General features: G+C 28.0%; 1 protein-coding gene across 3 annotated transcripts; it reads right to left on the bottom strand.

The window, feature by feature from the left end:
• Positions 1-1,775: 1,775 nt before the first annotated feature.
• LOC132928214 (ubiquitin carboxyl-terminal hydrolase 39-like) lies at positions 1,776-24,633 on the bottom strand. 3 transcript variants are annotated; one of them, XM_060992734.1, is made up of 10 exons: positions 24,102-24,556; positions 23,780-23,906; positions 11,070-11,219; positions 10,799-10,912; positions 8,012-8,413; positions 7,233-7,519; positions 7,003-7,131; positions 6,822-6,883; positions 3,276-3,498; positions 1,776-2,117 (listed from the first exon to the last, which is right to left on the bottom strand). In XM_060992734.1, the coding sequence occupies exons 2-10, from the start codon at positions 23,898-23,900 to the stop codon at positions 2,091-2,093; spliced, it is 1,515 nt and encodes a 504-aa protein (XP_060848717.1). In that variant the 5' UTR covers positions 23,901-23,906; positions 24,102-24,556; the 3' UTR covers positions 1,776-2,090. The 3 variants fall into 3 exon arrangements, with proteins under 3 accessions (XP_060848717.1, XP_060848715.1, XP_060848716.1); XM_060992732.1 differs by lacking the exons at positions 1,776-2,117; positions 3,276-3,498; positions 6,822-6,883; ... (3 more) ...; positions 10,799-10,912; positions 11,070-11,219 and adding an exon at positions 15,207-19,229 and having other exon boundaries at positions 24,102-24,633; XM_060992733.1 differs by lacking the exons at positions 1,776-2,117; positions 3,276-3,498; positions 6,822-6,883; ... (4 more) ...; positions 11,070-11,219; positions 24,102-24,556 and adding exons at positions 15,207-19,229; positions 21,109-21,165 and having other exon boundaries at positions 23,780-24,095.
• Positions 24,634-25,133: the final 500 nt, after the last annotated feature.

Here is a 25,133-nt window from a genome sequence, read left to right as displayed (position 1 = left end):
TAACGATTTTCTTATTTTATTGAAATTCAAAAACGAATAACTGAAAATACTTGAAAATTTAACTAAATGTTTATATTCTCATTTTCTATACATAATAATATTCTTAAAATATTTTGACTCGTTTTGAGCTATTTACGGACAATTTCAAATTTCAATTTTTTTAGTTTTTTTGTTTATATAAATGTCAATAAAATTGTATTCGTTGTGTCAAAAATCTTGCAAATGTAATACAAGGCTCCTTATATATATTGTTAGAATAACAGTTAAAAAATATTAAAAATACAGTGTCTATTTTTTTATTAGCATTTAGAGTTCGATTTACGACAAAAGACGTAAAAATAACGAAAATGTGAAAATTATTTCGAATTAGAAATTCATGAAAATTTAATAAAAGATTCCTCATAAGTTTGTTTAGTTTTATCAAAAACAAAAATCTCTACCGGAAAGTCAAATTAAATTTTTATGAGCGTTTGAAGTTGAAATTTTTACATTAGATATATTCACTTGATTTGAAAAACGAATAACCTTAGACACTTGGAATGTAAACCATATGTATATTTATCAATTACTATACTTGATAAAATTTCCAAAACATTTTGACTTGTTTCTAGTTGATTACGAACATTTAAAATTTTAAAATTTTAGATTCTGAGCGGAGCAAGAATTTAATGTATTGGTTTTACAATGATGTGTTTTTTTTATATACTTATATTTTTTTTTTTTTGGGAGGTCAAAATTTTAATTTCCCAATATAGTTTTTAAAAGCGCCCAAAAAAACAAAATAAAAATTAAGAAAAAACGAGAATTTTTACGCAAAATCGGTTTTTGACAAAATCGATTTTGGTTTTTGGTGTAAGTCTAAAACAAATGATCGTAAACATATGAAATTTTCACTAAATGTTTATGTTTATACTAGCTTTTTCTATACGTGAAAAAAATTTCAAAAATTTTTGATTTGTTTTGAGTTGTGTACTGATATACTCGTTACCAACTTTTTAGGTTATTTTCTATAAATGTCAATAACATTTTTGAAATTAATTTTTTTATGATTTTTAAAACAATAAATTCACAGCCCTGATTATAACATTTTTTATACTTATTTTATGTAGGTATTATATGTTTAAAATTAAAATAAGTAAATACACCAATATTTATTAATCAAAACTATTGAAAATGTTGCTAATATTTATTTAGGAGATTAAAATATTATCGTACAAAAATTGTTTCATGTCACTTATAAGTTACAACGTAAAATACGCAACACTATTGCTAAAAAATCTATTTAATCGTAATGAAATTATTATTTCACATGTATTTTAAAAAGTAATTGGGTTAGAAATATAAATCGAGTTCTGATGTATAATAATTTGTAGGCTTAATTGATTGGTTAATGTTTTTAAGCAAACAGGAGCTTTAATTAAAAAATAGGTTTGCGACTTGCGAGCTAGTAGCGAGCCAGTGCACCGTATAGAATTCACGGGCGACAATTTACGTAACGGCCTGTAATGACGTTTGATGCGAAACATTCAGCACGACCGTCCGTGAAATAATAATGTACCTCTCCCGCGATTACATCACGCGGACCCCGTCGCGTACACGATGGGCGTGGTTACGGCCTACCGCGACGGCGGCGAGATGGAATTCAACGCCATCTCTTGAGCGTTGTATACGTAACACTTTTACCACGACGGCCTCTTAAGAAAAATAAACAATTTTAAACAGAATATATTGCATAGATGCATATATACACATATTTATAGAATAAATCAAACAAATAATCGACTTGAAAAGTTTTATTATATTACAATTTCAATATTACACATAATATTCCAAACAAACATATTATAGGGCCTAAGTGTTGATGATTAATGAACTATTTGTTTTAATGTATAATTTATTATTCTATTACAATATAAATAACTTTAGTTATGTATGATTTCATGTTTGAACAAAAAAAAACTGATAGAAATTAAAACTTGTATTAAATGTGTACTAAAATCAAATGTTTGACTTACCTTTCTTAAATGATAAATAAAAACAATACAATTAAATTATTTTTATTAAAAAAATCTTCAATACAAATTGTACACCTATCTGTCAGTTCTGAGCTTGTAAATCTGAAAATATAAAACACAAGAATTAATAAATATTGTTTAAAATATATTATATTATTATTTTGATTACCGCGATATACGATTATAAACTAAAAAATATTACTTAAAATATACCTAAAAATATAAACTGTACCTAATGATGAATAACAACCATGTATTACAGTTGAAATTATGAGTATATTTTATTGATTTTAACTTCTATAACTTCCAAACACTAGTTATACGTATATTTATAGACATTAGTATATTATTATATTATTTAGTATATTATTGTGTACAAATGGATCATTCGTCATTTTTCAAAATTTTTAAATGCACGAAAGTAAGTTGAAACGTCGTTATAGTTTATGTATATTCAGGATACCTATAGCCCTATAGGGTATAGTAGTTGCTTATAATGCATAATATATTCTTCTTTGACACATTTACTATCTTTTACTAATAGACTGTTTATTTGGAAGTTATTTTTAAATTTTAAATTTGCAATTATTTTTCCATCATCAATGTCACAATAATAATTATGATTAACTATTAATTAATTAATTTTTACTATAAATTTGTGTTATATTTTAATACAATTATGCCCATCAATATGTAATAGTAGGTGAAGCAAGATTACCAAATGGTTCTAATTACACGTTCGTTTAACACATCGCCAAAATATTTTACTAGCAATTTCTATTTTTACATTTTTTTAAAGTATAATATAAAACTACTTGAATTTTAAGTTATAATGTCCTTAGCTCTACAGTAAGCTCCGCTTCACCGCCCCACCACTATCAAGCGTCCCTCCAATTTCATTGTACATATAGTATAGCTTATAAATACTTCAATAAACGTTATTTAAAAATAAAAAAATGTTCTAATTTTAATTAATGATTTCTAAATAGATATCTTGAAATAATAATCACTAATGAACAATAATTGAATAGATTGAATTATAATTTATTTTTATTATTTTCGAATTATTTAATTGGAAATTTTTAGAACATAATTTGTGGTATTTTTTTCTGATATTTTTTTACCGGAATTGGCATAGAGGTAAAGCCAAATGAAAACAAAATAGTCATCGATGATCAAATTGTTTCATCAACATTACTATTACTTATGAGTTATGACTATAATCATTATCATCATTCTTATATTATTAATTATTGTCACTTGTATGTATGCTTCAGTCAAAGTGATCATCTGCGGGAGTATGTCGCTGACATGCAAGTCTTGCATCTCGTACCACTTGCTGTTCCCTTGTTTCAGCACGTGCACGCGATACGTGCCTTTGTTAGGTTCCCCGTCATGCACAATGTTAGCAATCAAGTCGTAGGAAGTATTTTTGTGCGCTGCTTTCACCTCGGGAGTGAGTATGTCTCCGAAATCTACGTTCCTTAAAATGAAAAATTGTTTATATTAGCGACGATCATCACTATAATAGAGTTCAGTAGTTTTAGAAGTAAATATTGAGAAAATGTGCATATAAAAATCTAAAATATGCAAAACAATTTATTGAATATACAATAATTATTTAAAATTCAAAACGAAAAATGCTAACATAACTATTAATACATTTTAAGTTACATAGTAGAAGTTATACTACTATACTAGTGCCAATAATAGATATTATACTTTTTTATTATAAAAAAAAAATTATAATATTAATTATTGATAAAAATGTTTGGAAAATAAATAATAATAATAAATCATGGCGTATACCAGGCTATAACGAAAATATGGTATTATCAAAAAGTTTTATAATAGTGGGAAAATTATATTTAGATACTTTGTACTAAAAAAAACATCTTGGTAATCGACTAAAAAATACTTAAATATTTTAAAATATTTAATATAATAATATGTATATAAATAGATGAAAAATGAAGATATGCGTAGGTACTTTTTCCCTAAAATTGACAAATATTTTAATAAGCAATAAATATACATTTTTAAATTTTCCTTTTTAATCTCGCCATTAAACTAGTTACTAGCTCAGTATACTGTAAATCTAGTGTATACTCGGAGAAATATAATATGCAACTCTTACCCCTTAGCTAACCAATAGTTAATAACACACTTACCTGGGTTTTAGACACATGTATAACCAGTGGCGGCTTTGGGGGTATTTTTTTGGTGAGGCGACTTATGTATCACCCCCCCCCCCTCTTCATAACAAAAATTAAACTTCATAATAATGGAATTTAAAAATATAAAAATAATTATAACTATAATAAGATACTTGTTTCGTATAGTAAATAATATAATAAAGTGAACATTTTAAAACTTGGTAGTCCTGAAAAGGACTTTTTTAAGTATACATTATACCTACCTACTACCTAGTCTTGAAAAAGACTTTTTAAGTATGCAAAGTTCTGAAACTATGAATTAAATAAAACTATATTAAACTATTATGTTTTGTATGTTAAATTTATACTCCTATCTTTTTGATTAGCATATATGTTTATAATATTATCATAAAATGATTCTGTCTCTTTAAGTTGATAGACCAAGGACTTTTCAATTGATAGTATAGCGAGGGAACTTAAACGAATTTGTGAAATACTATTTCGAGAATAGGTTTTAATTCTTTTGAGGCAAGAGAAACTTCTTTCATTTGATACACTAGTTGATGGTATGGTCAAAATAAGAATAAATAACTTATAAACTTCAGGTAAAATGTCTTTCAATGTATCTTGTTCAATAATTTTAACCATGTCATAAATATGTAATAAATTTTGATATTTTACATCACTATACAAAACCTCCAATTCAACTTTTAATTTAATTATATCACAAAATATATTAGAATAAGTTAATTTCAAATTATTTAAAGCATTTTCTGGAAATTTACAAGAATATTCTTTAAATTTAGTTACATCAGCTAACTGTAAAAAAAGTAATTTATTTGTGTCTTGAAATCTAGTATTTAATTGCATTAGAATATTATCAATTATTTCATAAAATAATATTTTAAAATTTGATTGATTGTTAGATTCATTTCTTGTAGCTTTTGGAGGTTTTGTAAGAGTAATAGCTTGATTAAATAATTTTAAAAATTCACTCATTTCTTTTTTTATTTATAAGCTCACATGTTATATTTATTTTTCTTAAGCAAAATTCTATATCAAATGACTTATTTTGAAGAACGTTAAATAAATTGTCAGTATATATAAATATATTACTAAATATGAGTGCTAAAAAAGCAAATTCAAAAGTTTTTAAATTTTTTAAATGACCTATAGCACCACAAATAGATTCAGATGAAGATTTTGGATCATTGCTTATAGAATCAAAAACATTTATAAACCCTGACCACTCATTAACTACTGTATGTAAAATTTTTGAACGTGAAGACCATCTAGTTTGAACGAATTGAGGAATTCGTTTACCTACAATATTATCTACAACATTAGTACGTGAGGTGGAATTGTGAAAATAAGCAGCCATACCAGTTATATTAGCAAAAAATGACTTCCACATAACCATGAGTGTTATTTATAAAAATTTAAATTAAATGATCTACAGAATACCTTGCTTAATTTTTTGTCAGGAGTCAAAACTGACAAAGCCGGCATAGGCCTACCTACCTTTATTAAATCATTTTTATTATTAGACTTCCAACGTCGAAATGGCGTCTCTAATAATATAACAACTTCGTCTGTCACTGGATTCATATTCATAGTGTTAAATGTTAAATGAAAAGCACAAATAAAATTTAAACGAATTTAAACAAAAAAGCACGACACGAGCGACGACTACTGACGACACGATCGAGATATAAACTAATAAAATAAACTAATAATGAAATTGGTTTCATTAGGCGCTGTGACAATAATAACGGTTTATCGGTTTATGATTATGCAATAATATCTATATTATGTTATTGTTGAACGTGCCGCAGACATGATTGCGGGCTAACTATCTATTTTTAGTATCAGAGGCGATGAAAAAGTCGCCTCACTAAGATCATTGCGCATGCGCTATTCAGCTTATTTAACAGTCGCGCGCATTCGCGTACATTCGCATGTGTGTGTAATTAATGTACACAAGTTACAATTCTGAGGCGACGTTCAACGTCGCCTCTCTGACGTCATCGGAATATTTCCGCCGGCTGAAATATGAGCGTTGGCTTACGTAATTATTATTTCGTGCATTTCTTATCGGTTTATTGCTATTTTTTGGTAATAAACACGAAATAATATTATACTATAATAAAATAAATGATAATTCATATTATTAAAATTCGTAAAGAAGAATTTTTTTCAAATAAAATCATAAAAATGTTAAAAATTATTAGCGAAATGTTATTGTCAAGAAATATACTTTTAGCGTATTATTTGCTACAAAATTTTAGGTGAGGCGGCGCCTCACTTGCCTCACCCCCAAAGCCGCCACTGTGTATAACACAACTCGATAACCAACTTTAATTTTCTTAACCTTAAAGAGGTCCGTGTTTACAATTTTGTTATAAATAAAAAGTAAAAACCAAAAAGTAATACATAAAATTCAATTCACTGATTCATTTTGATTATTACCATATCAAATTTCAACGAATAAATTGTAAACACAGATCACTGTGATTATAATGATTAGCTATTTTACCGATTTCAAAATTTTAAAGCAAAATCGACTACCTATACCTAGTTGTATTGAATATATCATGTAATGGTTTTGACGCATATATTATAATATTATATGTCTATTATATGTACTCACTTTACCGGGAAGTTAACGATAGTGGGATTCTTTTCGACGAAAAACGTGTTCTTCGTAAACCGCTGAAATAAGTGAGCAAAATAGCCGAATTATAATATTATGAAATAAATAATAATTTATTAAATTGCGACCGCTAGCCCGACCAGCGGCAATCGCATACACACAATACAGTAGCACGAACCTTAATGTATAGAATCAAGTACGGCGGGAGCTGAGTGATCTCGAAACGTTTCATGAAATTTTCTTTGTAAGTCTTATACTCTTTTTCCGATTCGTTGTTAAACTTGGTCAGCAGAGAATACAAACTCACCTATGAACATACAGTTCGACCCGTTACCACACGCATATATCAATACGCGCGAAATTCGATGTTGTCGACGCTTATGATCACATATTATCAATTATACATACTTGCGGTATGATGTTCTCCATGACTTCGTCTTTGAATAACGGCGGTGGTGGAAGATCGCAAGTCAAATAGAGAAACGGTGATTCAGACACGTGCTCAGCGTATTCGTCTGTGCACAGCAGGCTGTACCTTTGTTTTTCATCCAGCTCCACGGGTGGAATCTTGCGAGTCTTCACGCGCATACTGCCCATGAACGTCTTATACACGATACTGGAGTGTCGGCTCTTCTTCCCATTCAGCGCTCTGTGCAAAGAGTTCAAGAACCACGACAAAAAGTCAATCGGATCACCTATAAACACAGGGTTTGACCGATTATCACATGCACACAAACGAAAAACTCCATTAGTAATTGTCATAAAAAGGCGTGCACGCTGTTTCCACCGTAATTAATATTTTCTCGGTTATTACAGCGATATAATATTATTTATGAAATCAGAAACGTATTTATAGAGGTAGAGCGTGTCCTGCAGGTATACAGACCCCCGCAAAACCAAACAAAAAATAATAAAAAAATTACCAAAGACACTATAATATAAACTAAGATATTATGTAGGTAAAGTTATAGAAAACACATTATCCATTAGCATAATTGATTAAAATTCATAACTAGTTTACTTTGATTTATAACCAAATATCATTATCAAACTTAACGAAGGTGATAGTGAATGATATTTGAAGAGTATGAGAGACAATGGCTCTGGGAGTCTGTTTCCACTACAACATTTCGATGCTTCAGTGCTCTTAAAACTTTTGGGTGATTATGGCTGCGGTTATCACTTACCCTGCTCGGTAAACTGAAATTTCTTGCCACTCCATAAAACGACCGCCTGTAACATTTCGTGTGGCGATACATGAGCCTTGAAGTTTCGCGGATTCCATAGCTTTCGCATAAGCTCGCCGAACCGCTGGACCAGTAGGAACACGCTGTCACCGGGTGGCCGTTTCACCTTAGCATAGTTCCTCTCATCCAGAAAGTAGTCACGAAGCGGAGTGACATTGGACAAAGCCTGCAGGATGACGTTACAATAGTCGTTGGCCTTGATGTTGTTCAGGCCTACGATGCCGGGTAGATACAGTGTGCCATCAATTGCCCGCGATCGTTTGTCGCACGTATCCAGCAGGCTGACATGCTTAGGCGAGAAAGTTGGATTCAGTACGTACTTGATGTCGTCCAGAGAGGAATCTAAGTACGTGGTGTACAAGTTTATATTATTATTATACATGCAGTGATATAATTACGGTTTGAAATAATGCTTAATATTTCGACCGGATGACTGAATTATATATTATGATTTTTTTCAAGGCATAAAAGACTATATAACACTTATTTTTGAAAAATGTTGATTTTTAACCATGTTAAGCACAAAATAAAATTTATTTTAAATTGTATTCTCCTCCTCTTTTTTGAGTTTGTATGGGGTACAATATTGTTTATACAACTTTAAGCTTATTTATATTTTGTAGGCTATAGACCGAATACGAGTTAAAATTTATATTTAGACAAATGGTATTTATCACATTTTTTATTATTAATCTCATTATATTTATTTTTTTTCATTATAAAATAATATAGTTTATTGTGGATCGTAAGATTCTTTAACTTTCTCTCAATCAATAAGCTTTTAAAATTAAAATAAACTTTATACGCCAGTTCTAAAAAAACTAATATAATTCATATTAGAAATAAAAATAGCAGTTCAATTCAAAAAAAATGTTTCAAAACACATGCATGAAAAAAATTGTTTAACAATTGAATTTTTCAAAAATAAGCATATTTTTAAATTTTTTAAGAAGTAAATAAACACCTAATCAACTAGGTCGTATAAATTAAGTATGAACGAAAATACTGAGCGATTCTTTTATCGAATAACACACTTATTTAAAAATATATTAATGTTTTTGAAAAACACTTCTTACACAATTTCTTGTTAAAATGAAACAACATTTTCTTTTTAAAAAATATATACGTTTTAAATACTTATAACTTACTAACTACTCGTCCAAATTTTGATTTTTAGAAGTCGAAATGTTCCGAAAAATGTTCTGCTTTAGAATATGAAATGAAAAATATATATTGTCATTAAAAAAAAGTAAAAACTTGAAAAAATAATTATTTTCAAAAAAATCATTAATAATTTTTAAAATATTGAGTGTTTTTCGATAAAAAAATCTTTGTATATCAAGTGTCACCTTAAATCACGCGGTATATACATAATATAACATATTCACTGGGACGAGGTGACAAAAAAAGTAATAATATTAATACCGTTGACGTTATTATCATAGATGATCGCGTGCACTAAAAGCCGAGTTCAGAGCTACGATACATCTGGACAATATAGACAGCTGCAATATATATTATATCTTATAATATAAATAAAGTAACTACAGTAACGTATTTTATTAAGGGAAGGTCGCATTTTGGAGGTTACATTCACCTCCTCCAATTAACATTGTATGACAACATCCCCTCATATTAACAATTCTTAAACATGCTAGTATTAGTATACTAACTACAGTAGAACCTCTCTAGTCCGTCACCTTCGGGACTGGGGGTGTGGTCGGAACGCGAAAAAGGTCAGATTATCAAAATATACAGAACACTGATAAAGGAAATATTAAAATAGCAATTAATTGTATATATCTACTATAAATTGGAAAATCCAAATGTATTCATATCGATAATACTATGGTCGGACAACCGGAGTGGCGGACCAGCCTAAATTTAAAATGAGACCACCGTTTTCACATTTAGAAATAGGTCGATAAAAATTATACCTCTATTTTAATGTCTCTAATATTGTTAAATCTACTAAAAAAATTCACCATTTTAGATACAACACGTCTCTGTTATATCTTTTTTTCACACAGTAAGAAATACATGTTCAAATGTATTTTCATTAGTGTAGACCATGGGTTACCAAATGGCGGCCCGCGGGCCGCATACGGCCCCCGAACACATTTTATCTAGCCCGCAGACAAATAATAAATAACACATTATTACGACAACATTATATGTGTTATTATTGTAAATTATTATTTTTGTTAAATATTATTGGTTTTTAAATAATGTAAATATGTACTTATAGAATTTTGATGGCCCCGTGAAAAAATTTCAGATCCTTAATGTGGCCTTTCAAAAATATTAATTTGGGACCCCTGGCGTAGACAGTAATATATGTAGTAATAATTTAATAACGGACAAACGCGTGTGCAGACTAGTGACTCCGCCAACACGAGATAGCCACAGGCCCACACCTGTTGGCGGGATCTATGAAAAACAAATAGTAATCTGTCATAATTTTACCGCATTTTTTTTTTTTTTTTTTGTCACATTCCAATAGACTGTAATTTTTATACTGAATGAGAAAAAATCGTTTTTATTATGTGCATTTGAAGCTCACACGCACTTGGTGTGAACATTACCAAAAATGTCAGGTTTCAATTGGCCGGCAGCGGTCGGAGGCGGAGTCACCAACCGCAAATTTGTTTGGCTCCAACTCTAATAATATAATATAAATGCATAAACCCGACCCTGAAAAAAATGCTTACGCAATAATATACTAACCGACTATTTCGTAGTTATCAGGCAGACAGTAGAACTTCAGGGTTTGCAAGTTCAAAAATACGTGATGGCTCTCAGCGACGCTGTGAGTGTAGGCGTGGGTGTTGGTGCCGCGACCTGCAACGAAGATCGAACGTAAATAAGACGAAGATAAACAGTCACGGTAGATTGTCGCCGATTGGAACGAGTCCACGAAAAATACAGACACACATTGATACATGCCCCGCTATTTGTTTAGAATGCAAAATAATAATATTATATATCAATACTTTACCTTGAAAATATTTACCGCAGACCAGACAAGCGTAGACATTGATTCGCGACAGCGATACGGAACACAATTTTTCGAAATCGAAGTCCAACACCTGTCGGTTGATTGTATCTAAATACGGACACAGGCGATGCACTTTTTTCATCCATTTGTCTACAACAGAAACGACGCGGTTGTACTTCGTTCGAGTTTTCCTTAACGGATCGTCAAATGTATACAATAATGTTATATACGATTTAAAAATTATTGACAATAAGGTACCATCCGTATTCGATGGCAGATCTGAATAATCGCGGTGCCGCAGCTATGGTTGTTTATGAGTTCCATAAAATGGCATTAACATTGAAATTTTTTTTTATACATATTTGGTAAGAGGCTTAAACAACAATGGTTAAAAGCCTAATCTACATTAACTCAATAACTAAAAATAAATATTAGTGCTTATACGTAATACGATAACATGTCTGGAAAGGTTTAAAAGTATATATGGATTAGATTTATAGAATGGAAAAATATACAGATGATCCAGTATTCTTTGCGTTTGGTGAGGAGGGTTATTAAGGATTTTGAGGACAGTTGATCACAATAAGCTCTATAGTCTATTGTAAGTATCATGTACTGGTACTGCAGGTATTGGTTCTCTACTAATGAGGCATGAGTGATGAGATATAATAAAAGACTGTTAAGTTATATATTTTTATTTGCGTAATAATTATAATGATGTTTTAAGATGTTAAGTTTTTGTGGTGCATCAACATTTATATTTTAGTTTCTGAGAGAAAAGATAAACGCATCAGTTTTACAATATGTAGTTTTTTCTATTTCATCATCTTCTGAAGTAGTATAAATGTTACATTCTTCAATTTTGAGAGTGGTTCCTTGTAACAAATCGGACCTATAGTTAGTGTTTGGAGTACGATTATACAAAACTCAGATTAAATGAGTGAATAATATACTCATGAATTTAATACAAAACCGTTATTTAATCACCACATCCAGAAATATATAATGCTGTATATTTCTGATAAACGATTACTGCGAGATTACAGAAAATTATGAATTTATAACGAGTAAAACTATTAATTTTTTTACCAATCATTATATTTTTATTCGGTTATTATTTTCGATATTTTATCAATATAATTTAACTTATGACACTTGATATTATTGCAAGTAGTATAGAATTTATAATATTCAGAATTTCAGAATGCATTGACAATTTTTTATAATTTATTAGGTATTTAAACTGATAAAAATATATTTTAAGTATAAGCAAAGACTTGATAAAGTTACTATAGTCAATGATTATAAAAGGAATTTAGAACATAACATACCTATTGGCTATTACATATATAGCTGCTATAAATACATTTAAGTTTGGGTAATTTATCGTTAGCCAAGCGATTACAATTTTATAAATTGCTAAACTTTGGATGCTGCAGTGCTTATTAATTATTGTATTTATTGTATGAAAACTTTACTAAAATATAATACTTTAAAATACTACTTTAATATATTATTGTTATTAACACGAAAGTAAACGAAATATATTTCAATTTATTACGTTTATAAGCTTTGGTTGTTTTTTTCTTACTATTTTCAAGGTTTTAAACATCGATTTTATAAAGTAAGATAAAAAAAATATTTTTAATAAACAAACAAAATAAAAAATCGATTAAACTTTTTAATATTATAAAGCTGAAGAATATGTACCTACGTTTATTAAAACAAGCTAATCTCTTAACTAAAGACCAATTTCAATTCAAGTTGTATCAATGGATTCTTGAGACTAGAATAGTGTTATAAGACCCCTAAGGCTTACACATGAATTTCGTTTTTCTTATGAAAATCAAATAATTTGTAATTCATAGTATAGGGTTAAGTTGCAATTGGTTACAAAAGTAAAATATAATAGACTAGCTGACTATGCTTGGCTATAGTATTTTGTTTAATATATGAAAATAACAATTAATTTTATTGTTTGTTATTCAAGTGTACAGTAAAATACAATGTCCTTGTGTTTGAGAAGAAAGCTTCAGAGATAGTTCTTAGAGATATCAGGGAAGTTTAGAGAGTTTAGTTTGAACCAAGTTCGAAAATACACCAACGTAAAATTGAATACAGGCAGATTGCTCATCTAGTCGAATTTAGTTCACAAAGACACCGATGCCTATTTTCGCGTAAAATGAGATACACTACAACCAAGATAAATCGATGAATTTTATGTTTCTTAATTTTTTTCCGAGCAAAGATAGGATATACAGCTGGTCTAAATATACAACTATGATTTAAAAAAAATCATGATCAAAGCTAATTTGTTGTTATTTTAAAATTTATTATTATACTCGCAGATACGTATTTAAATGCATAATACGCATTTATCGTCTATAGTGCACAAACATATGGCATATAAGATATGACGTTATTTATATAAAAAAATTAATTATATTTATCATCTGACTAGTAATCTGGGCATGATATGTATATATAATAAGTTAACATATTTTGTTGACTTTTAAGTATTTTAAATTGGAAATTATTTCTTAGATAAAATATTAAAATGGTTTAAAAACAGAAGTATTATTTTAATAAAAAACAAGACGAAATTGACTTTTATTAATTAGCAAAACGAACGGATCGGTTTAATGATACTATTCAATAACATATTATACTTGGGACTTGAGTTTCCGTTAACAATGTGTAACTAATTGTCGTATAGAAACGCAAAATAAACCAATTTAAACTATTACGTACCACGATGTGCATTAACATACATTTTAAGTAACATAAGTCCCATGACCAATACCAAAAAATAACGTCAAACAGAATTAATTATACATGAATTAATGACGACAAAGAAGGTTGTTCATTCTCACGTTTTTTTTTCGTATTCGTACACCCGGCCATCGATTTAAGAAATATATAGGAACTAAACATACATATACATATACATATATATTCATAAATATAATATTATTACTTAGTTAGTGTTTACATTGTCATATTTTATGCTTTAGTAAAAAAAAATTTCTTAGGGGCCACTGTACATAACATTCTCCCCACCTTTTCACTATCTCTTGTTGTGAGTTTTTGACAACCACAAAATATTTGTTCGAGAATTAATATTTTATGATAGTAACATAAGTACCATTTAATTTCATGAGCATTGAAAAACCATAGCTTTTAAATGTAATTTCAACAACTCAAAAAAATCTTAATTTTTATTTATGAAAACTGTTTATTAATAGATACTTCAGATTATCACAGATTTTTTTTTTGTAAAATTAATAATCCTTCATCAATTTTATATATCCCTTAAATTAAAAATATAGGTTTTGTTTATTAAATCAGTAATTAATAAAAAATAAAAATTATTGAATGATTAATAATGCCTAATTTTTCTTTTATCTTGACATACCTATTTAAACTTTTTTCACAGAGAAAACGTGATAACGCACAAAACAAAACGTGTCATATTATGGTGCAACCAACCAAATGCCCATTTTCAGCTCCAGTTGAATGTATAAAATAACCACTATTTCTCTATGAACGGATATAATGTATATGTGTAAACAATTTACCATAGTAACAGTTATTGAACTCTCTCATTTAATTGCAAAATAATTGCTTTCCATTGCATTAAGTATTGAATTAATATAAATGCTTAACAATACTAATTTCAAAATAGATTTGACCCATGAATATACGTAAATTTTATACTTTGTTTGTAAATACATACATCTAATTTTTATTATCATTAATTTAAAGATAATTAATATGTATAAAAATATGATCATTTCAATTTGACAATATAGTTTATTAGAACTGTTATAAAATTGAAGAGAAATTAATAAAGAACCAATTTATCAACATTTAAATAAAGTATAATACATAAATAGTGAAATAGTATTTCTTAATACTAAATTGAAAAGGCCAGCTTGAAGCAATATTATCCCAGCACCAATATGCCTGATAATTTATTTTAATAATATAATATATTAGTTTTTTGTTTTGGGAATAAAATAATTTTTGAATAATAACTGCTACTATCAAGTATAATATAGTATTAAGATGGGAGAGGTTTACCAGCATTTATGAAGTTTTATAACAATCAGACAAAAACAATAAAAATAGTAATAGTTTAGTAAATAAATTAAATATGTATTTTTGGTCCACAAAAATATTCAACAACATAAAATATTCACAAATTCAGGTACTTATATTAATTAACATTATATTAACTTAGACTTTAAAATTGTAAACATCAAAATCACAAATATATATTCTATTCTTTACTACAGTGGTTCTCAAACAATTTTTATGAAGCTGCAATTTTCTTCTAAGGAAACGTCAAACCGGCTTAATTATTTTAACAAAGCATTTCAATTTTACACTTCTTATTAAAATAAGTTCTTATCTTTTAGAAATTTAAAAAATTGTTTTTTACACTTCAATTTAATGATAAAACTAACACATAAATTATATTACTATTTACTATTGAATGAAAAATGGACATAACATTTACTCATGGTAATTATTTAAATGATTAAAACCTATATATATTTGTCTATTTAATAAGGCTTCAATAAAAAAAATTGAGAACCTTTGATGTATTATAATATTATTATAAGTATATAAATATTAATTTATAAATTATATAATATTATCTACTGTAATTCATTCATCGTTTTTCGAACACTTAATTTATAAAGTAACATTATGATAAATACTATCAAATAGTTTAATTAATACTTTGTTCAAGCATTAAGAGTATTAAATTCTAATAATTTAGGTAAATTATGAATTAATAGATTTAATAGTTCCAACTAATTAAATCATACAGTTTAATATTGGCATTAATAATCAAATTAATTAAATGGACAACACATTATGGCCAAATTTCTGGTGAACTTGGCTCTTGATTATTAATGACCTTATCAAAAAAAGTTATAACTTGATTTAATGACAATGCATTATGTAGTGTTTCTAAAGGTCTTATTGGTGGAACTCCATCGCAACCAATTATTGAACCAGCATAGCTTGAAGGACCAGTCATTAAATCATGTAAATCTGAAGTGCTAGATGAGCCACTAATTACAGCAGTACTAAATAAACTACTAGTTGGCGGAGATGCAGAAAACAAATGTGAAAAATAACAATGCCTCTTGGCTGTGGCATTTTGAGGCTGACAAAATTTGAACTTCAGTGGTCCATCACAAGTATCATCCTCAGAAAATATAGGCGGTTCAGATGATTCTTTTTTATCATCTTCAGTAATTGAAAAACGACTATGATCTTCTTCTTCTTCAATCTGCGGTTCTGTCACAGAAAATCTACTGTGCCCTTCATCTTCATCTAATGAATCATCCTCTTCATAATCTTTCTGTTTTGTTTTGAAATTACTACCCGTTTGTGGTCGAAAACCAGGACCTGGTGGTAAATTTTTTCTAACACAACAATTAACACCAGGACTGAAATGTAGTTCTACATGGAATCTTTCATCGGATTTTACATCTTTAGTGGGATCTTCATACAACATAATGACTATTTGTGTCATATAATTGAGTTCTGAAACAATACTAACATATTCCATAGCTCGGCCCCATTGTTCGTCATTGTTCACATCTAATAAGCCACCAAATCTTAAAATAGACAAAAGTGAATGAATATGACTTTCACTAGTAAAATATAAACGAGATCTTACATGTCTTCTAGGACTTAATACACCATATGAATAAGTAGGATTTAAACGATTTACAGTTTCGTCTGCTTCTTCACATGGTTCTTCAACATTTCGTTGCAAGTCAGATTTGAGTTTTCTCAATAAAGGTGTGCAAATCCCTTGACTTATAGTGACCTTTTCATCTACATCTAACCCATACTCTTGTGGAATAACTATATCAGCCAAATATTTGGCGTAAGTATATAATTCTTCAGCTTCTTCAAACTGTAAGGTTCGTTGATTGTGCTGTAAATCATATTTAATACAATCATATATATCAGGAATCTTGGATATATCAAATTTTTTATTTTTAGTATAAAAATCTTTTTCAATTTTTGACCATCGTTGTCCCATAAGTTCCCATGTTTCACCATGATATAATACAGTATCTGCTTTTTTGGGATCATCTTTTTTAGATTCTACAACAGCAACCAATTTCTGTATTAATTCTTGAACTATTTCACAACACTGAACAGGATTTTTTACATAATCTAATGCTTCGTCTATGCTAATAGCTCTACATGGATTTATCATTGCTCGATCTTCAGGAGTAAATATATGGTCATTCTGCATTAATTTGTGTAACTGTTCTTTTGTCATATTTTGTTGTTCGCTAGAATCACGATCATTATCTAACAAACCATTTGTATTGGCACTTTTAACCATTTGTACAAGAATTGGCGTTAATTCTCCTTCGAGAGCCAATAATCCTTTTGCAAATGCAGCAGCTGTCATTTGTACTCTACCTTCATCACTTGCATAAATTTTTAAATCATGGCGAAATGTGGAGTGTAATCTAAGAAGACCCAATCCTTGAGTATCTGAATTTCTACCCTGGCCACCAGGATACATACATCTAAAAATTTGTCCTAATTTTTCAGCTTGGACTCTTCCTGCAGGTGTTAATTCACCTCCCCATTTAAGTATTAGAACAAGTGATGGATCTTGTTTAAAATTTACACTTTGTTCTTTTCTTGGTCTTCCGTGAGGTTGATATTTCATTTGAACTTTACGATTTATTCCCGAAAAATGACCATACATTTCTAAAACACTTTTTAATTGTTCTAGTTTTCTTTTTTTCTCTTCAAGCTCTTGGTCAGCTTCGTGATGCTCAATTTCATCTAACAATGCTCTGGCAATATCTAAAACTTCTTGAAGTTGCTTAGGATGTTTTAACTTAACTTCTCCTTTCATTTTACCCCCATACCTTTCAAACACATCAAAAAATTTGGAATGTCTAACTTCAACTTTCATTTTTTGTTTAGGAGTACGATCTCCATGTCTTATAACGGCCACAACACACCGTAATTCCATCATTTTCCCAACAGTTGTAGGAACAATTGGAGGATCATCTAATTGAAAAGGAACTGACCAAGGTATATGAAGTGTAGGTGCCAATTCTCTAAGTATCATGTTTCCTAATATTTTGGCACAATCATCATAGTATTTATTTGAATTTTTAACAAAACTAAATCCATTCACATCACAAACAAAAGATTTACCATTTGCCCGTAGTAGGTCAAAACCACATACCGTTTGCTTAAATGCTAAACACACCTTACGAGAAATCATTTTTTCAGAATTACTGAGGATAATAGGATATCGTATCTCCTTACCTTCAGAATCACGTTCAACTTTACCATCAAGTGCAGGTGACTTACGAGCTTCCGCGTGAGCATAATCTGGGCCAACAGTATATACTTTTACATCAGTTCCATCAGTTGGCATAAAATCTTCATATATAAAAGAACCAGTTTTCCTAACTCTAGATTCTGGAGAATAAACACTACTCCGACTACCGATTTTACGAAAAAGTCTTTGACTTCCACCTCCTGCTGAAGTAGGATAATAAATATAAATATTATGATCTTCAGCAGAAACTGGCTTTTCAACAAATGGTTTATTAAATACAACTCCATTAATTTCCACGTGGTCTTCAGACTCTACTAGCTCATGTAAATTTGGATCCTGAGACTCTCTATCTAAAACTGCATACCTAGGAATTAAAATTCCTTCAGATTCCAAAATTGAATATACCTGCCTTCTATCTTGTAAAGCAAACTGAGTTGGCAAATGATTAATAACCAATGGATTCCTAAGCTCAGCATATCTAATAGCTTTTTCAAGAGGAAATCCTTTAGAATGAAAAGATATCAAACAATCACAAATGGGCCATTCTTCGATTGGTTTTAATAATAATTCTTCTTCAAAAACTATCATTTTTAAATATTCAAACTCAGCTAGCCTGTTCAGAATTTCTTTCATCGGTTTAGAAAAACTTTTTTTTTTCATGGCACATATGCCAACAATAACTTGTTTACGGTCTGTAGTTAAAGATGCTTCCATTAACTCTTCTTCTTCAAGTGGCTTCATTGGCTCGAAATCTTCAACGAGAATGGTTGGTTGAGTTTTGCAGAGTTCCTGGTAACCTTGCTCCATCTCTGTATGGAACCACCAAAACTTTTGTTAATGGCCAAGTAAAATATAATTACTAAGCCTAAGTGATAATAAATAATCTAATTAAAATTACAACTTATAAAAAGCTTTACATTTTTAATTAGCATAACTGTGAAAATTAATTTATGTTGAATATTGATAAAGTTATAACATTTTATGCATGTGTAAAATTAAAGAAAATAATAATAAAAATGTAAAACCAATTATTTTTATATATTTATTTTTAAAATCAACATTTATAGTTACTCCTAATGTTTAAATAAATTAAAACTAACATATTTTTAATTGTTTATTATAAATTTAGGTCCAAATCAGTTATCGCCCTATTACATAGCACCATATATTATTAAAACATAAAAAATACATAAATACCACGTCACTATAATTTGATTTTTTTCAGCAAATATAGATATATACATAACCTAAGACACTCATCCTACCATAATGAGGCCTTGATACATCCTCATTTTTTGGATAAAATATTAACTATATAAATTATTTAATAATTTTAATTGATTGAAATATTATATATAGTATTATTATATATTATGTTACAGTGTATGTCTGCATTTAGTGAATGTCAACAAACACAACCTAAATTGGTCAATGTTGAAAAATTAAAAATGTGAATATTTGCATGATTTTCATCAATGTTCATATACATAACACAATTTTGGTTAATGTTAATAAACATAGTATAGATTATATATAATACATAAAATACAACGTATTTAATTTGATCAATTAATTATTATTATTGTATGTATTGTTAATATAAGTTATGTGTTTATTTTATTTTACAAATGTATCCCTTAGGAGCTTAGTATGTTAGCGACTATTATTACATTTTCTTCGCATACTGAAAACTTATTTCTAAAATGCAAAAAAAAATGTAGGGTTATTATGCAAATCAATAGTACACAATGAATAACTATGATGAATAGCAATAGCAAGCCCAAGTAAGGCCTTTATTGAGATATATTATAAAAGTTATTGGGTAAATTAATAAAATATTTTATCAAAATTATCAACTTACAAAATATCTAATATTGTATATGTAGTATGCCTACAATTTATTATTATTAATATTATTAAAATGATTTTCCCGTTGTACCAGGATTATACTCTATTCAGAATGAGATCGTACCTCAGCGGCAACCAGTTTTCGTCAAGCGGCAGTCAGACAACACCCATTTCTCCATCCCACTGAGTCAACTATCTGTACGCCTGCTGTGTAATAAAGCCACGCCCATGCGCACAAGTTGACTTGAAGAAGTGCGATCTTATTCTGAATAAAGTATACCATTTCAATAAAACAAAATTGACATTACTGTATATTCACTAGCAAATATTTACAAACGGTATAAATTTAATCAATATGTCAACTTTCACCAATTGCAGACATTTACAGTAAAATACATATTATATATATATAATACATATTATAATAATATAATTTTACAGCCTGTGGTAGGGTGATAACAGACCAATGCCTACATTTATAAAAATATCTTTATCACAATATTTAGTATTAGAATGATTTAAAAAAATAATAATTATTTTAAACTTTATAATGTGCTTAAATTTTATCATTGTCCAATATTTTTAAATCAAATTCAACATAGGATATAAAAATAATTAGTAGTCAAACTATTGACTAGGTATTTATTAATTTTTAATACACGCGTACAAGACTTCATTTTATTTATTTTAGTTGTAAAATTTTTATGGACACGTACATAATTAATTTTTACAACCATATTTTAAATACATTTAAAGTATCTAATGATGTTTTTTAGGTATTTTAATATTAACTACTAAATGAACTACCTATAGACTACAGCTAATTAATTAAGAACTCACTTTTTAAACCTCATTGCAGAAATATGAATATAAACTCTCAGTTTTGATACCACATAACTAACAAAAATATTTAAATTAAAATATATTATTTATTTTTATACTCCTAATTAAAATAGTACAATTCCTAAGTGCAGATAAAATATAAAAATAAATATTGATTGTTTGTGACTTTAATGTAAGGATGCAATTAATTTTACAAAACTAAAAAATATACAAGCTAATGAAATAATTGAGAAAATGATAGAACAATAGTAAAGTTTATAATTTTTTTTTATCCAATCAGAAAACTATTCCAAAAGTATAATCCAAGCATGCAATCATTGAAGAAAATTTATTATTAAGAAAAAAATATTTTTACTTGAATTTAATTATTTATTTATATTTAAATTAATAAAATTAAATTAAAATTGTTATGTTGCACAGCAAACAATATATTATATATTAAACCATAAACTTAATTCTAATTTGAATTAATAATTAATATTTATAAATATTTCATAAAATTTAAAATGTTTTCCTTAAAATATAATGTATAATTTGTTCATTATTCAAAATTGAAAGATTTGTTATTACATTCAAATGTACAAAGTTAATGTTTTTATATCATCATTTATGAATTGTTATTGATTATTTAGACATTTAATTGAAAGAAAAATATATTTTAAAATGTTGAATAAATTAATTTTAAGTAATTGAACTAAATTAAAATGTCTTGTTTATGTTTCTATTTTCACTAAATAAAATATTTACCTTTTTTAATTTTATATTCATAAATTATTAATGTACTTATTTTTGCAAGCAAATAATTCTATTATAATCTATTGAGAAAATTAAAACATTTTAATTTAATAAAAATAAAATTAATTTAATTAAATCTTAAAATAATATTAATTACTTAAAAAAAGATCAAGAAAATTAAAATTTGAACACAATAATTGACAATATTTTGAATAAATGCAATTTAGTTCCCAAAATTGTTTTTGAAACCCATATATAGTTTAACTTTGAGAACAATAGTGCAATTAGGTTTTGGCTGATGAACTTATTTTTAAAGTTACAGTATTTAAAGTTTTTCGGTTTTGTGGATGAAAAATCATATTGGAATCAAACTACTTTTTTTCCAACTTTTCAACTCATAAAAACGTATAATATTATACATAAACCAGTTTCTATAAGGCTATACCTATTACCTATATAATAAAAAAATAAAAACAACCACATACCAACAATCAACTTGAACTGAGAATAAAATGTCTATTACATTCTTAAAAACAAATAGTGCATAACACCATAAAATAAAATTCCAATAATATTCAAAATAGGCTAAATAAAAAAATTCTTAACAATTATAAATTAAAAAATAGATACTTTGAAAATACTATGCTTATACATGTGGGACTACCTCACATAAATTGTTATTAAAATAACATTACCTACAAGGCTACAACATAAATTAATTTAATTTAAATTGTAATATTTTTTTATACATTTTAATGAATTAATTAGTTTTAAATTTCAATTATTTAACATAACTCAGAAAAGATATTTAAGATTTTAAATGTATAATTATTTCAATATTTCTGGGTCAGTAAGAAAATATAAGTATTGTAAGTTTAAAACCAAATGCTGATATGCAAGTATCTAATATTAATGAATTATGATAGGTAAACAAATACTTAACACTATACTATATCAGTAAAATTACCAATGTCATTTAAAAATCTTCTAGAAATAAGTAACGTAATGTGAACTTTAAAAAAAAAAATAATGAAGACAACATTTTTAACTAAACCTTAACTATTTTAGAATAAACTAAGCTTCATTTAAAATTAAATTTGAATGCAATTAATTGGCTAAAGTAATAAATTACTTTTTAATATCTTACACTTATTCTCATATATATTATAAGGAGATTTAATGTAATATTATCTTTATTTAAAATTCTTGGTAGATAATAAAAGTATGCAATACTAAAAATATGTTTGAAATTTAGTCAATAAAATACCAAATATACAATATTATAGGTGTGATTGATCTTTAAGTACAAGACATTCATGCATTAATAATTTGTATTCTATTTATGTACAAATTATCATTACTTACCAATGCATAGCTAATATTGGTTAATTAGTAAAAATTGTTCCATCTTTCTTAATCCACTTAGCACAATATAAACTAATACTTTCTAGGCATGTTTTATTTAAATAACAATAGTATATTTTTACAAGTTACAAGCCTATCACAACTAATACCTACTATATTCAAAAGATACTTAAAATAGTTTTCATAAAAAGATATAGTAATAATTCCTATTAATTCATATCATAACAAGCACAACCATTATGGAAAGGAAATATACATATACATCTAATTATAGGCATAAAACAATCTTAAATTTTAAAATACCCTCTCTTAAATGCTGTCCGATTTTCTTTTTTTAATTTTTATAGTAAAACAAATTTTTTTCAAAGTATTATTGGTTTTAATAATTATGTAATTCTAAATACTTGAACTGTTTTGTATTAGTTACTCATGATGAATTATTTAAATAAGTTTTTATTAGTGGTATAGAAAACGGATGACATATCTATTATAAGCGTTCATAACAAATTATATGAATAAATTATCAACTTTTTACAACTAAACCGTTATTTAATAATATTTAATTTACCGGTAGTTGAGTGGTCGTCTTCATCATCTTTAGAATTTCTTTCAATGTCCGAATGAGATTCATTCCATTTCCTCTTGCCATTCTGTTTATTTTCATCAGTGCTTTGGTTAAATGATGCCATTTACACCTACAATTACGTTAATAACAGATAGTTTAGGATAAATAAAAAACCAATTGGTCGAGTCAATCAAGCACACGCCACACAACATTCGCTTTTAAATTTCAATTGCAAATGCATTCCTTTAATCACAGACCGTGGTGAGTTAACCGACAACGGCGTTATTAGACTGATAAAAAGTAAAAACAAAATAATAATATACACCTATATTATTGTGCGTTTAATGGACACTTTTATCAGCGAACTTCACAAATGTGAAAATAGAAACGCGACGTAGATCGATAAATGTTGTAGGTTGATTTCGGAGAGTCGCCCCGTTAGTTCATGTGGTGCGGTGCGGAGGCAGCCTGCGCAATGTAGACGAAACGGTTTGGCGCCGAACTGTTCTCCAATAGTACGATTCACCGGACAAATGACAATCCGGACGACAAATCCTTAGAACCTCACTCGTAATAATAATAATTTATTAAGATAAATCAATTGTATTGTACTGTTAATTGTTAATTACAATATAAATAATTCGTAAACATTGTGCAATTAATTATTATTTTATGATCTGGTTAAAGGCCACGCCAAGACAAGTACCAAGTGTTGTACGCGACGAAAACGAACTATGTTTACAAAATACCGTCGGCCGTCATTCGTTAATATCTAATCACTATAGCTCATTACGTTAGCCCATATTATTCCATATTATCACAGAACAATATTATATTATACACAACCGAGGTCTGAGGTAAACAATTATTATTTGAGGTTATATTGTATCGATAACACTGATAAGAATATTATTAACCTAGTTACTAAAAATGTTACTACCATTAGTCATTACCATAGACTAACTTATACAAGACCATATTACTATATTTACTATGTACAAAACTTATTTCTATAAGTCTGTGGTTACTACTCGGCAACGATTTAAAATAATATTATGTATACCGATACAATACCTTATAACCTTAGATCATATCATGAATTCGTGACTACTATGAAGTATGAATCACAGTCTTCTAGACCGTGCTGTAGATGGAGCTATGAGCCATGTACCGAAAGCACATAATATTATAAGCGACGAGTCTCTCGTTAAGACTAGCTACTATTTATGCATGTAACCTGCGCATTCACTGATGCTTATGTATACTCGTATAATAACTGCATTCTCCCTGAGAATTCATGTGTTTAACTCAAATAAATATGCAACGAGTATACTTGCTCATTTTATTGATAATTCAT

Source organism: Rhopalosiphum padi, chromosome 4, assembly GCF_020882245.1.
Source record: "Rhopalosiphum padi isolate XX-2018 chromosome 4, ASM2088224v1, whole genome shotgun sequence".
In the NCBI taxonomy this organism is placed as follows: Eukaryota; Metazoa; Arthropoda; class Insecta; order Hemiptera; family Aphididae; genus Rhopalosiphum; species Rhopalosiphum padi.
This window is presented reverse-complemented; position numbering and strand designations above follow the sequence as displayed.